This window comes from Crocodylus porosus, unplaced genomic scaffold (assembly GCF_001723895.1).
Source record: "Crocodylus porosus isolate Cpor-Errol unplaced genomic scaffold, CroPor_comp1, whole genome shotgun sequence".
NCBI classification, from domain to species: Eukaryota; Metazoa; Chordata; order Crocodylia; family Crocodylidae; genus Crocodylus; species Crocodylus porosus.
Window position 1 is genome coordinate 13,377,137 of NW_017728907.1, and position 14,741 is coordinate 13,391,877.

The window sequence follows — 14,741 nt, forward strand, 5'->3', positions numbered from 1 at the left end:
CCGACTGCAGCCTATACCAACACCAGAGGTGTCAAATCCTCCACTCCCTCTGCTATCACCACCAGTTCAATTGCATCTCTAGACTCCCTTTCCCTACATACACTACACAGTCATGGGTCGATCCAGACAGGGTGTAGTGGTGCAGCTTCACCTCCCTTTTGGATTGGACCACACCACAGGATCCTCCAGGGACATTTTTAAGTTCTTAAAGGAAGTAAAAATCCCTCTCCCTGCCTTTCCCCTCCTCTTCCGCCTGCTGCCTTTGTTTTTCCAGCTGTCCCAGGAATTGTTTCTGTCCAGCCCAGCCAGGCAGCATGCAAGCTGGGCCAAGCTGGGTATGGAGAAAGTGGCAGTGGGGCTGGACAGGGGCAGTGGCGATGCACAGAGGGTACACAGGGGTGCATGTGCACCCCCTGAGAGCACTGGTGTACCCCCTGACCAGCTGCGCTCGCTGCTTAGGCAACGGGCAGGGAGTGGAGCACTGTGGCACTCCCAAAAATGGCCATAGCCACTTCTGGAAGCAGCAGCAGTAATCAACAGCAGTGATCAGCCATCTCACGATTGCCCACAGAAGGAACCCCCAACCAATCCCCAGTCGGCAGGATTGGCTGCGGGGGAACTGTTCCTCCCCCCCCCCAAATCAGTGAGACTGGCTGCGGGGGGACTCTCCCACAGTCACTGGGAGTGGGGGCTATGCCCTGCTGCCACTTACTCCCTTCCACCCAGAGCAAGCCGTGCCTACATCCCACCCCGGCTGGGCAAGCAGCAGCAGGGCATAGACCCTGCTCCCAGTGCTGCCACACTCACATTCCGCACCCCCCCAACCTCCCTCCCCAAGTCCAATGCCCCCTGTCCCGGCTGGGCAGCTTGTCCCAGCCCCAATCCCTCCCTCCCCCCTCCCCCAACCTCAACAGACTTATCAGCTGCCTGTGTAGTCTATGGCCAAATCACCAAATCTTTTGTGAATTGATTCGGATACTTCAAATCAATTTGGAGCTTTTAATTGGTCTCCCATTCAATTCTGATTCGGAGATTTGGTCCCCAAACTCAGGCTGAATCTCCTCTGAATTAAATCAGCTACCGAAGTTTCACACATCTCTAGCAGCCACCCATGTAATATAGGTTGCCACTCCTGCATCTCCATTTGGGAAATGCTAGGTCTTACCCTGTACACGGGCCTGGGGGCAACATGGTGGGGCTACTTGTGGTAGGGTAGTTTCTAGAAAATACCACACTGTTGTACCAGAGTACGCACATCAAAACACTAGTCCCCACTGCCTGGTAGGTACTCCTTGGTTGGAGAAAGGACACCATTCTGATAGAAATGTTCCTCCGCTGAGGCATTAGGCAGGAGCAGCAGCTGTAATCTGTTTCTTTCTGGCAGAAGCTACAACAATTGAGGCACTGAACGTCTGGACTCAGTCTGGCCTTTAGACTCTGTCTTGATGGTCTGAAGGGGGGAGGGGGGGTGATAGTTCTAATGCAGCCTCCACTCCTTCATGCTCTTGCCTAGGTGTACATCCTGAAAGTCTTAGTGTGATGGTCACACAGACCTCTTGTACATACACTATGATCCAGAGGATCGATGGTTGCCAAGTCAAAATATATATATTTACACTTCCATGCAAAGAAGAAATATGTATTTCTCCTTCCCTTGAAGGTGTAAAGAAAAGGTGGACATCACTGTACTCCTTAAATGCCTATCCCAGTTGAACACTAAAGGGAGCAGGAATGAGAGAATTACATACTGGAGAGTCTATTCATGGTACTGGGGAAACTAATGTACCATTCTCTATTTAATTTGATTCATAGCACATTAGAGAAGTATGGACTTGATCAGATCAATTCAGCACAGCTCCCGCATGAAAAATTGTGCTTCTCTAGCTTGTTACAGCTTTGGGTTTCTTTTATTTTAAATTTATAAAATAAGTAAAGGTGACCCAATTTAGTTAAAGCTGCTTTAAAAAACAGTACTGGAAAAAAATAAAAGTACAGTGTACTCTACCAAAGTGTACAGCCTTGGGGCTAAAAAAAAGATACAAAAAAAAGAAAAAGCTGTGAGCTCCCCTGGACTTTGCACTTACCCAAATGTAAACCATTTTGAGAGAGCACAGAGTACTTTGTGTTGTGATATTAGCAAGCCTTCAGTTAACAAACTCCCATCATTTGCAAGACTTCTAATAGCAACCCTGAAACTGACTACTAGAAGCATTGAAAATGACAGGAGATAATCAGTACAGACCGCTTTGTACTTAATAAGTACTGCTTATAGAATTAGTTAATGGTGTGATAATAGTGGTGTTAATGGTGTGATAGTATCAGTCACAAACCAAATGGCTACTATTATTTTCAAGTTATATGTTGGTTTGGTGGTTACTATTTCACAGATTTCATAGACATTAGGGCTGGAAGGCACCTCAGAAGATCATCAAGTCCAGCCCCCCACCCAAAGGGCAGGAAATCAGCTGGGGTCATAGGATCCCAGCAAGATAAACATCCAATTTGCTCTTGAAGGTGTTCAATGTAGGTGCTTGAACCACCTCCAATGGCAGGCTGTTCCAGACCTTGCGGGCTCAGACAGTAAAGAAATTCTTCCTTATGTCCAGCCTGAAACTGTCTTGTAGTAGTTTATGACTGTTCAACCTCGTCATCCCTTGGGGTGCTCTGGTGAACAAATGTTCCCCCAGATCCTGGTGGTCACCCTTGATAAACTTACAGGTGGCCATCGGATCACCCCTGAGCCTGCACTCTTCCAGGCTAAAGAGCCCCATGGCTTTCAGCCTGTCGTCGTAAGGTCTGTTTTCCTGACCTCTGATCATGTGTGTGGCTCTTCTCTGCACTCTCTCAAGCTTCTCCACATCCTTTTTGAATTGTAGAGCCCAAAACTGGACGCAGTACTCCAGCTGCGGCCTCCCCAAGGCCAAGTACAAGGGGAGAACGATGTCCCAGGATTTGCTTGAGAAGCATCTATGGATGCAAGCCAGTGTTTTGGTTGCTTTACTAGTTGCAGCATCGCATTGCAGGCTCATGTTCATCTTGTGGTCACTGATGACCCCCAAGTCTCTTTCTTCCATAGTGCTAGCCAGCGTATTAGAAGGATGTTATTAAAAGCCTTGAAAGTAAGGAAACATAACAGTCTTGAAACAATTAAGTTGCAAAAATTTAGCACTCAAAAGCTGAAAAACACAAGATTTCAGGTTACTGTATTTCAAAGTATATAGGTCAATACCATGTATAGGTTGACCCCCCCAGCTTTCCAATCTGAAAGGTAAGGATTTTCATAGGCACAGTGTATAAGTTGGGGCCGGCAGTGCCACTCACAGGAGATGGGGCCATGCTAGCTGTCCCCTGCGAGCAGTGCCAAGCCTGGCACTGCTGGCACAGGACGGGGAAAGGGAAAGAGACAGGGACAGGGACTGGGCTGGACTCAGCTAGACTCAGTGCTTGGCTGCAGCAGCGCCATCCCCTGCGAGCGGCGCTGCCAGTGTCGCTCACAGGAGATGAGGCTGCACCAGCCAAGTGCCAAGCCCAGCTGAGCTCAGCCCTGTCCCCGTCCCCTGTGAGCAGTGCTGGGCTCACAGGGGTGGGGCTGCTGCAAGCAGTGCTGCCAAATGCTGAGCCCAACACTGGTCACAAATGATGAGGCTCTGCCCATCGGGCACCAAGCCCAGGCCTGTCCCTTGCAAGTAGCACCAGGCTTGGCATTCAGCAGCACCGATTGCAGCAAACAGGGCCAGGCTTGGCACTCGGCTGGTGTAGCCCCACCCCCTGCGAGTCCAGTACCGCTTGCAGGGGACAGGGACAGGCTCAGCACTCGACTGGCACAGCCTCATCCCCTGCAAGCAACACTGGCCAAGCTCCAAGCCCACCCCTGTCCCTGTCCCCTGTGAGCAGCACTGGGCTCGGTTAGGCTCACAGGGGATGGAGATGGGGATGGGCTTGGTGCTCAGCTGGTGCAGCTCCATCCCCTGCGAGCAGCACTGGCACAGTGTATAAGTCAAGTTTGATTTTTAAGACACAAAAATGGGCTTTAAAACCTGACTTACACATGGTGAAATATGGTACTTATGCCACCTTAATTTACCCTTATCTTGTATATATGAATTATGGAATTCTTTAGGTACTTGAACACTTGGGGTGCTGGCAGACATGAAAAAAAAAACTCAAAACAGCACTTTATAGGAAGAGGAAGCACAGCAGTTTGACCCAGCTCCACAGTATCTGTACAGACTGCGCTTCAGTGGAGCTTTTTATCTAATAGCTGATTGAATCAGCTTTATTTAAAGTGCTCAAAAAGCCCCACTGAAGCACCCAATCTATATAGATGTTGGGCGAGTAATCTCAAACTAAGACAATTCCTCTTCTGGGCAGGAGCTGTGCTTGGTGCAGGGGCATGCTGAGCTGAACGCTAAGCACTCTTTTTCATGTCTGTAAGCAGCTATATTGCTTTTCCAGGGGAACCCTCCCTTATTCACTGTACGGGATGGAAGGTGGAATGAGTCAGGAAGAAAGCAGGTGTCTACAGGACTACTGCCTCATTCGCTGCAGTAGCTGGAAGATGCATAGCAAATAAGAAAGGGACTCAAGGAAGAGAAAAGAGTATTTTATGATAAAGGCAGCTCATTATCAAAGAGAACCAGACTCTATCCTTTCCCCTGTGAACATAAGAATTATCATGCATCATTCTTTGTTCCAAGAATTTGTCTAAACCCTTTTTGAATCTGGCCAAACTGTCAGTTTCCACAACATCTTGTAGCAGTAAATTCCACTCTTCAATTACATGCTGTGCAAAAAGAAGACTTCCTTTTGTTAGTTCTACTAGCTACTAGTTTCATTTTATGACCCCCAGTTATTGTACTGTGAGAGATAGTAAATAATAAATCTGTTTACTTTGGTCTTTACCATTTAGTATTTTGTCAACTCTTATCATGTCGCCTTCAAACATCTCTTTTCTGAACTGAATAGGCCTAGCTTCCTTAGTCTGTCCTCATATGAAAGCCTCTCCACACCACTAATGGTCCTCATTGCTCTTCTCTGTACCTTCTCTACTTCTATATCCATTCTGAGGTGTGGGGGGACTAGACCTGGGCACAGTATTCAAGGTGTGGATGCACCATACATAGGGACCAACCAAATTCATAGCAGAAGTCAAGCGCGCAGCTGATCCTTTAATCTTGCATGTCCCCCTGCACCCACGTTGTCCCTTTCCCCGCTCTCGCTGCTGATCAGCGGAGGGCCCCACCACTCCCTCCCAACCAGCAGGGAAGCTAAAACCAGTTTTAAACATAATGCTGTTTTTGCCTCCCTGCCAGTCAGCAGCAAACAGCAGAGCCATCAAGGGCCCCTCAGTCTATCAGTGGCAGGAGGCAAAAACAGTGCCATATTTAAAACCACACTTGTCACCTCCCTACTGATCAGAAGCAAGCTGCAAGCAGGGGCCCTCCACCAACTGGGAGGGTGGGAGTGGGGGGGAAGAGACACAGACAGACCAGAAAAGTTAAGGGAGTGACAGCACACCCCACTTCCACCATGAATTCGGTAGGTCCCTAACTATAGATTTTTAAAGGGGCACAATGATACTTTCCATTTTGTTTACAGCTCCCTCCTTAATAATCCCTAATGTTTTGTATGCTTTTTGACGGCTGCTGAGCAGTGGGCTAATATCTTTAGTGAATTGTCCACAATGATCCTCACATCTCTTTCCTGTGTGGTAATAGCTAACGCAGAGCCAATTATAGTGTAAGTACAGTTTGGATTATTTTTGCCCAAGTGCATCATTCTGCAGTTCTCAACATTGAATTTCATCTGCCATGCAGTTGCCCATTAGCTCAATAGTACTAGATCCTTCTTTAATTCCTCACTGTCCACTTCTGTCTTTACCACTTTGAATAATTTTGTGTCATTCACAAATTTGACCATCTTGCTACTCACCCCTTTTTCTAGATCATTTATGAATATATTAAACAGTACAACTCCCAATACAAATCCCTGAGTGATCCTGCTTTTTACTTCTTTCCATCCCCAAAACTGACCATTTATACTCATTCTATAACAGCATTCCTGTATGACCCTAGGCACATTGCTCAAAACAAAATTTTTACAGCTCGCCATTGCGCGTTTCTACGTGAGAAACATGATGCCAGATAGAAAGAAGAGCCAAGTGCTCACAATTACAACTGAATTTGGTTGGGGCTTATGCAGTACCATGAAAATATTAAGTACTCTGAAAACCTTAAGCATCTCAAATTGGTAAACCCAAAATTAGGAGGCACTTGACAATGTTGGCCTTACTTTTTACTTATGCATAAAGCAAGATTAACAAAACTACTTAATTTCATAGAAGTGTTGGAAAGATTGAATAAATAATGCTTGTAAAGTATTCCGATTAAGAAATTAAATAACATCCAGACTACTGTACTCAGTGAAGGCCACGTATCACTGAATGTGAAAACTGAAACAAAATAATGAATTCACTAATAAATTCACCCATTCACTGAACGAGGCAAGAGTCCTGTGGAAAAATTTATAGGAGATTAAATAACTAGAGAGTTTGTGACAATGCATACACACAAAATGACAGGTAACTTGAATTTTGTCATTTCCTAATTTTTGAATACTTGATTTTTACAACTTCAAAATCAGTCTAACTTAATTTTTAATATAAATTTAACATTTGTGGATTAAAAATGGAAGTCAACAGCTTGATGATAAAATTTGCTGATTGTTCTATGTTGCTGGTAGTAAAAATCAAGTGGATTGTGATATATGCCAGATGGTTTGCAACCTAATGAGATCATTTGCAAGTATACTGTCTGATACTCCACTTAGATAAGATAAAAAATTCTGACAAAACATTTCAACTCCTCAATCATAGTGTTGTATACAAGGTATAGTTTTATCTTTAGCCAAACAAAACACATTGATACAATAAACCTCATTTGTCCCCCTCTCACTCAGGGGTGGATCCAGTGAGATGCATACTGTGGGAGCAGGCACCAGGGACTTTAAGTCTCCCAAAGCACTAAGAACTCCCCAACCCTTTTGGCACCCACTCCCTTCCTCTGTGATCAGCAACACCTCCCCTCCCATTCATTTTGAGGGTTACTGACAACCTAAGCAAACAGTTAGACAGCAGAAAAATCTGTTCATTAAACTTTTCCACATTTTGGGTTTAGCCATAAGGCAGCCATCATAACAACAAGAAAATGTATAGCATGTTGTAAGGTTTAGTCCAATTATTATGGACCTTGGGCTCAGGTGGAAGTGTGAGCTCAGCTGAACTCTGTGATCATGTCTATATCACCTCTCTGCCAAGTTTGAGACCACCATCGAGAATATTCCTCCCTCCACTCCACAAATGCTCAGGCTCAGTAATTATACAGATTAGATGGTTAAGAGCATTCCTAAGAGTGTGCCTCTGAAGTGCCACACTCCACCTAATCGGTAGGTTTAGATGTGCCCAGAGGTGAAGGTTGACTCTCAGCAGCCATCTCTGGCTCTGCAGGGAAGCAACATAGGCATGACCTGCATGTACAAATGTTTTCAGTACTGGGGCCTTTATTCCTCACTGTGAACTCAATTTTGGACAATTGGCAGACAAGTTCTTTGGGTGAATCTGATATCTTTTATTAGAACAACTTAAATAGTTGGGGAAAAAAATTCTTAGTAAGCTTTGGGTTTAAAAACCTTTCATCAGGCTGAGGAAGCCTCTGCAGTTGGTGTGTGTGCTCTTCCTGGATAGAATTAATAGTAAAGAAGGCAGAGGCTGGGCTGGTATGCATGCAAGACAGGTAGTCGGTGAAAATATAAACTAAGGAGTCAGTGGGTGAGACAGGCAGGGGACATCAGGGGAGGGAAGAGAGAAGGGGGATGAATGTAGCAGCTAACTAGTGGAAAGGTACCTGGGGAGTCATATGTCAGGCAGGTTATTATAATGCATCATAAATCCAATGTCTATATTTAGTCCATGATTTCTTACACCTATTTAGGGTTGTACACCACATACTCTGTGTGTGTGTGTAAAATACTTATATATAATACACACATAGACACTAAGTGTGTGAGGCAGGCAGGCAGGCAGGCTTGTTTAACTAGAGACCAGAATGAGTGGAGAGTTCACTAGGGAACTTGTCTGGAAACTTTCTCTTACCTTCCTTCACTGTAAGGTTGGTAAGAGGAAGCAGCTTAACAGGGAAAAGGAAACCTTTGGGACCAAGGAGCAACGAACAAGCCTTCTTACAGAGGATTCTGCTAAGGAAGGTCTGCTTGGAGAGTGGGGTAGGAAGAAGTAGGCGGTGGATTTAAGAAACCCAGAGAGATGACTGGAGGACATCACAATTCCAGGGCCACTGCCACTGCCATTTCTTCTGCTTGCACCTGTGAGGTATCTGTCCAATCAGGTCTGCCTTCTGTCAAGGCTTCCACCCAGATCCTGGTTTAGCACTGTGGGGACTGCGGCTTGCAGGTTCCTTCCAGTGACAACCAGGTGGGCGAGTGTCTGAAATGTTACTGGTGCCTCCTGATGGTGTCCCTCATGAAGCAAGTAAGAAGTTACAGGAAGAGGTCAAAAGGCTCTCAAGCATCCTCAGCCATGAGGAGCTCATCAATTTGATGCTGGAAGAGACCTCTAGGACTGCAGAGGAAGGACTGCCAGAGGCAGCTCTGGAGAAGGAAAAGGACATGGACTCCCAGGACAGAGGAAGCTTGTGACCTCTGGCAGCAAGCAGAAGTCATCATCCCCACCTGCAGCAGTTTGGCTGGAGAACATATAAGGAGAAGCATGTTCCATAAGCAGAAGAGGCCAGGCCAGGCCAGGCCTCACAAAGGTTTGGAAGATTGAGACCACTGCCACCAAAAGAAAGTGGTGGTTGGCAACTCCCTTCTACGGGGGATAGAGGCATCCATCTTCCAGCCTGAACTGTTGTCTTGGGAGGTCTGCTGGCTGCCCAGAGCCCAGATCCAAAATGTCATTGAAGGATTACTGAGACTCACCTGGCCCTTTGATTACTACCCCATGGGCTGTTCACCCATGTGGACACCAGTGATGCTGGGGTGGGTGGGGGTGCAGAACAGACCCTGAGCAGATCAAAAGTGACTATACAGCTCAGGATGGTAAAGGAGACAGGAACTCAGGTGGTATTTTCTGGACGTGTACCAGTCCATGGACCTGGACACGATGCACCCAAGGGTGGTGAAGAAGTTGGCCAAATTGATTGCAGAGCCACTGGCCATTATCTTTGAAAACTCAAGGTGATCGGGAGAGGTTCTGAACAGTTGAAAGAGGGCAAATATAGTGCCCACCTTTAAGAAAGGAAAGAAGGAGGATCTGGGGAACTATAGACTAGGCAGCTTCACCTCAGTCCCTGGAAAATCATGGAGCAGGTCCTCAAGGAATCCACTCCTGAGCAGTTGAAGGAGAAGAAAGTGATTAGGAACAAGCAGCAAGGACTCACCAACCATGTCCACACAAGTGTGGACATTTTTTTCCCTGGGTACAAGAAGCAGCAGCACGCCTTGTCCCACTGCTACTTGTCCCTAGGGAACTCCTGTGCCACGTACCCTCTGGTGCACAGCAGGGGTAAGGGAGGCTAAGGCCAACACTGAGCTGGCCTCAGCAGCATAACTTGGGGTCCTGGAGGCCTCCTGGGGCTGCAGTAGTAGCAATGCTGCTGCTCAGAGCCTGGCAGTTTTGGGCAGTGCATGCTGCCCCAGCGTGCACCACTCCACTTCTTATTGTGTGGAGTTTTTTGGCCCTGGGATCTCCCAAGGTCAAAAAAAGCCCACACTGCTACCTTGCAGCATGGAGAACAGCTGAATGTGAGGTATGTGGCATTGCAGACATGTCTGCAGTGCCACATACCAGAGGCCCATGCTCGTCTGGACATGGCCACCAAGTACAAGTCCTGCCTGGCCAACCTGATTGCCTTCTATGATGAGGTGACTGTCCCTGTGGTTGTTGTGAGAGCAGTGAATGTGGTATTCCTTGACTTTAGCAAGGCTTTTGATATAGTTTCCCACAGCATTCTTACAAACAAGCTAAGGAAGTACAGGTTGGATGAATGGACTGTAAGGTAGATAGAACACTGCCTGGATCATTGGGCTCAAAGTGTAGTAATTAATGGCTCAATGTCTGGCTAGCAGCCAGTATCAAAGGGAGTGCTCCAGGGATTGATCCTGGGGCTAGTTTTGTTCAGCATCTTCATCGACAACCTGGAAGATGGTATGGCGTGCACTCTCAGCAAGTTTGCTGATAACATTAAGCTGGGTAGAGTAGTAGATACACAGGAGCATAGGGTTAGGATTCAGAGAGACCTAAATAAATTGGAGGAGTGGACCACAAGAAATCTCATGAAGTTTAATAAGGAGAATTCTAAAGTCCTACACTTAGGATGAAACAATCCCATGCACCAATACAGGCTGGAGACTGACTGGCTAAGCAGCAGCTCTGCAAAAAGGGACCTGGGGGTTATAATAGACAGCAAGCTTAATATGAGCCAAGAGTGTGCCCTTGTTGCAAAGAAGACTAACAGCATACTGGGCTTCATTAGTAGGGGTGTTGCCAGCAGATACAGGAAAGTGATTATTCCCCTCTATTTGGCTCTGGTGAGGCCACATCTGGAGTACTGTGTCCAGTTTTGGGCCCTCCCCGCAGTGTTAACCAAAACAGTTAAGAGAGCTGGGGCACATGTCTTATGGAGAGAGGCTGAGGGAATTGGACTTATTTAGTCTACAGCAAAGACGACTGATGTGGGATTTAATAACACCCTTCAACTACCTGAAGGATAGTTCCAAAGATGATGGAGCTAGACCAGGGGTTGTCAACCAGGGGTACACTAGAAGGCCCTAGAAGGCAACACGCAGGTGGGCAGGAATGGGGCGTCACCATGCACTATCCCATGCTTGCGCACAGGCACTGCCCATCCGGCTGGGAGCCGGGGGTACGCTGCTCTGTGTCTGGCCACTAGGGGTACACTGATCCAAAAAGTTGAGAACCCCTGAGCTATACTGTTCTCAGTGGTGGCAGATGACAGAACAAGGAACAATGATGTCAGGTTGCAGCAAGGTAAGTTTAGGTTGGATATTAGGAAAAACTCTCACCAGGAGGGTAGTAAAACACTAGAACAGGTTACCCAGAGACATTGTAGAATCTCCATCCTTGGAGGTTTTTAAGAACTGGCTAGACAAAGCCTTGGCTGAGATGATACAGTTGGGGATGGTCCTGCTTTGAGCAGGGGGTTGGACTAGATGACCTCCTGAGGTCCCTTCCCTAATTTTCTATGATTCTACAATTTTAAATCCCATCCCCCCAATAAATTATAGCTATATATACACACACACATGCATATTATATACATAGCTAACAGTTAGAACGTAGAATCTATATAGCTTTGTGCACATTATATATACGTATATACACATACATATACACACATATGATATACAGCTATGATTTATTGTGTATGCATGTATGTATGTTCAGCTACATATATAGCTATTCCTCTCTATATATATCTATATATCTATAGCTGTGACTTATTGCTGCGTATATGTTATGGAAGGGGAGAAAGAGAAATCTCACCTGTTTTGGCAGTGATAAGTTGTAAAACTAATGGTCTTCTTGTTACAATTCCAGATCCTCGTGGAAGAAAATCCCTAAAATATATAAGTGGTACATGTATGTTATAACAAAATCACTAATCACAAGTGAGACAAGTCTGACAGTTACTGAATACATTTCAATCTTAGGGGCACCAGAAGATTTTTAAAGTTCTTTTCAAGAGCAGAAAATAAATGCTTATCTGTTCCTTTATTGTAATTTAAAATGTTTTTGAATGACGACAAAGAATATGCTAGAGTAAGTAAAGAAAAGGTCAAAATGTCTTCAGGGCAGACGCAGGCCATCACGTCACTCAAGCTCCAACACCATAACATTGAGTGGATGTGTGTGCAAGGGTAACCTTACAAAAGAGAAGGAGAATTAAAGTTATTGTTTCTCTGACAATATACCCGTGGAGAATTCGTTCCAGCCATTATCTTCATGCCTATCCCAAAACAAAGAACATAATGATGAACATTGCCAAGATTAACTGAGGGCCAGCATCAAGATGTACCAAGGTATTCATAATTTAGTTTGCTTTAAAGGGAGTAATAACATTAGCTCCCAAATACATAAGGCTTAAACAGGCCAGACAAAAGACAATGCTCAAAGTTTTCAGCCAACTCTAAAAGAAAATATATTTAAGTAGATGGAGGATGGAGAAGAGAACATATTTCATTAATTTGAGACAGGTTCTGTAGGACAGTGACCACAATGGATTCTTCATTAGTAATTTAATCTAAGAAAGAAAGTCGTGACAACCTTCAAAGGATATATGGGAGCTGTGTGTAAGACCCTAACTAAAAACCTCAGAGAGGTAAACTAGTGGAACCTGCCCAGCCTTATACCATGGCATGACTTAACTGTGAGACAACAAGGCTAAAATACTAACAGACTTAGATAATTACATATTGGTGCACATCAACACCTAGACACTACATGCCAATGAAGCATTTCATAACAAGTGTGCAAGGAGAGAGTACCCAGGTTAAGCTGGTGAACACTGGTAAAATACAGTACACCGCAGTAGAAAACTGCATACAGGTAATGCAGGGAATGCCTTAATAACAGTGACACCTTGAAAGGAATTGAACAAAATATTTCTTTTAGTCAGAAGTGATTCCTCCCAGGAAATGGTATAGCATATGAGAGAACTTGAGTCCGGACGTGTTAATTAGTTGGAAGTATGGGTGGATCTAGAATTTTGAAAATGAAGGTGCACATGGTAAGATGCATCACCACATACAACACAACATATTTTTCTCCAGTTAAAAATATACTACAAGCTCATATTACTCATATACTGAGGGCCTAAGGGCCATATTATTAAGTTTAAGACTGAAGCAAAAAATATATAATTTCATTGGAATCAGTTAAAAACAATTTTCAGGGCTGTGAAATAGGAGCTACATTACCAAGGCCAGCTAATAGATAGCAGAACAAAAGATAGCTTGCTTGGTGTAACATTAAGACCATTAAAAAGAAGAGAGGTTATGACTGAAGTGTTTAAAAGGGATCAGATTGATTATGGGTGGGCAAAATATGGCCCGCCGGCTGGATTCAGCCCACCAGATGATTCTCTCTGGTCCACAGTTGCTCCTCTGAAGGAGAACTGTATGCAGCCCACAGCCTCCCTGGCTTTCAACGCTTCTCACCCTTCTCCCTTTCCTGTGTCATAGCCAGCTGCAGCAGCTCCAGCAGCCAGGCAGCCACTCCCCTCCCCTCCCCAGCCCTGCCCATCCTGCCTCCCAGCTCACAGTGTACGCTCCAAGGCAGGGGTGCTGAGCTCCTGGCCAGGCTTTTGCCCAGAAGGCTGTCTGTGTGCAGCTCCAACCCTGCAACTATTCGCAAACCAGATAGCTCTGCCCCCCCGTGAGAGTTGTAGCTCAGATATGATTCTTCCTGTTGGTGGCAGAGGAAATGCAGGGAGAAAAGGTCCAGGACCTGCAGGTTATCCAGGCCAACCCAGGACCTGGTAAGGGCATGGGCGCTGCTAACGTGGTGCCATGCCATTTCTGTGTGCAGCTTTGGGCTGCGCCATATGGATACAGCTAGAGCAGCTGGCTTGGCTACTGCCCAACTGTGGCACAGCTCCTGTCTAACCCCGACATGAGGCTGGGTCAGGCAGGAGCTATGCCAGCTGCACCTGCGGCCCAAAGTGGCATTTGAGAACACAGTGTGGCACCAACCCAGCTGAGCCACATGCCAGAGAGTTGGGGTGGGGGAGCGGGTGCAAGGAGAAGGGGGTTGGGTGCAGCAGGTTATCCAGGCATGACCACACCAGGGCTGTGCTGTTCCCTCCTTCTCAAGCGTCTGGTATGCAGCCAGGTCACTACCACATTATAGTCCTGTGCCCCACTTCAGGCCATGTGGGTGCAGCTGGCACAGCTCCTGCCCAACCTGGCCATGTGCTCAAGATTGAAGGTAGGGGAGGGGGTGGTGGGAGAGCTGTGGGGAGCTTGTGTGTGTGCATCTGCGCACATGTGCTTGTGGCCCTCAACAGCTCAACCAAACTCATTGCGGCCCTCCAGCGCAAATAACTGCCCACCCCAATATAGGTTATAATGAGCCATAAAGTAAAGCAACTTCCTCAGCATCTCCCAACTGGAAGTGGCAACAGTATTTCTAGGCAGTTGGTTTTAAACTTTGGATGGACCAGGAATCAAAGTGGGGTATAAGTGCACCAGTGCACCCACCCTAGATCTGCCCCTGGTTTGAAGGGAGCATTCACCAGCTCTATCAAAGGTTATGACAAAATCTGGTCAGGCTTCTCTCAGACACTCCCTCACCAGACTTGTCAGGTAATCCAAATGCTGAATTCCTTCCCCTTCCATGTGCTTTAACCCTAGGGAGTTTGAAGAGAGAATCCAGATGCTCCTGCTGTCTTGAGGCCTGTTGGTACTCTCTCCGAGCAAAAATCCACTGTCACCTGCTCCTGAAAGCTGAGACCCATGAGCCAATTGTCTACCCTGTGACTCATTAACTCCTCACATTCCCTCTCCCCTGGAGTTTAAGTACATCCTTCCTCCATATTCTACTATCATGAACTTCTGCTTTATAGAACTTCTGCTTTATAGAGCAGGCTGGCTGACCTGCTCCACCGGGCTTTGAACTAAGCCCGCTGGGGGATGGGGGGACTACTGCC

The 14,741-nt window shown here is 46.2% G+C and overlaps 1 protein-coding gene across 13 annotated transcripts in view; it reads right to left on the minus strand.

Moving 5' to 3' along the window:
• DNM3 (dynamin 3) overlaps positions 1–14,741 on the minus strand; it is a 330,309-nt gene that overhangs the window by 265,763 nt on the left and 49,805 nt on the right. For all 13 annotated transcript variants that reach the window (XR_002100165.1, XR_002100164.1, XM_019530783.1 and 10 more), the window contains exon 2: positions 11,579–11,652. Coding sequence is in view for 11 of the 13 variants with exons in the window: in XM_019530783.1 (XP_019386328.1) it covers positions 11,579–11,652 (74 nt within the window). In the remaining 2 variants the exon portion in view is untranslated. The remainder of the gene's footprint in view (positions 1–11,578; positions 11,653–14,741) is intronic.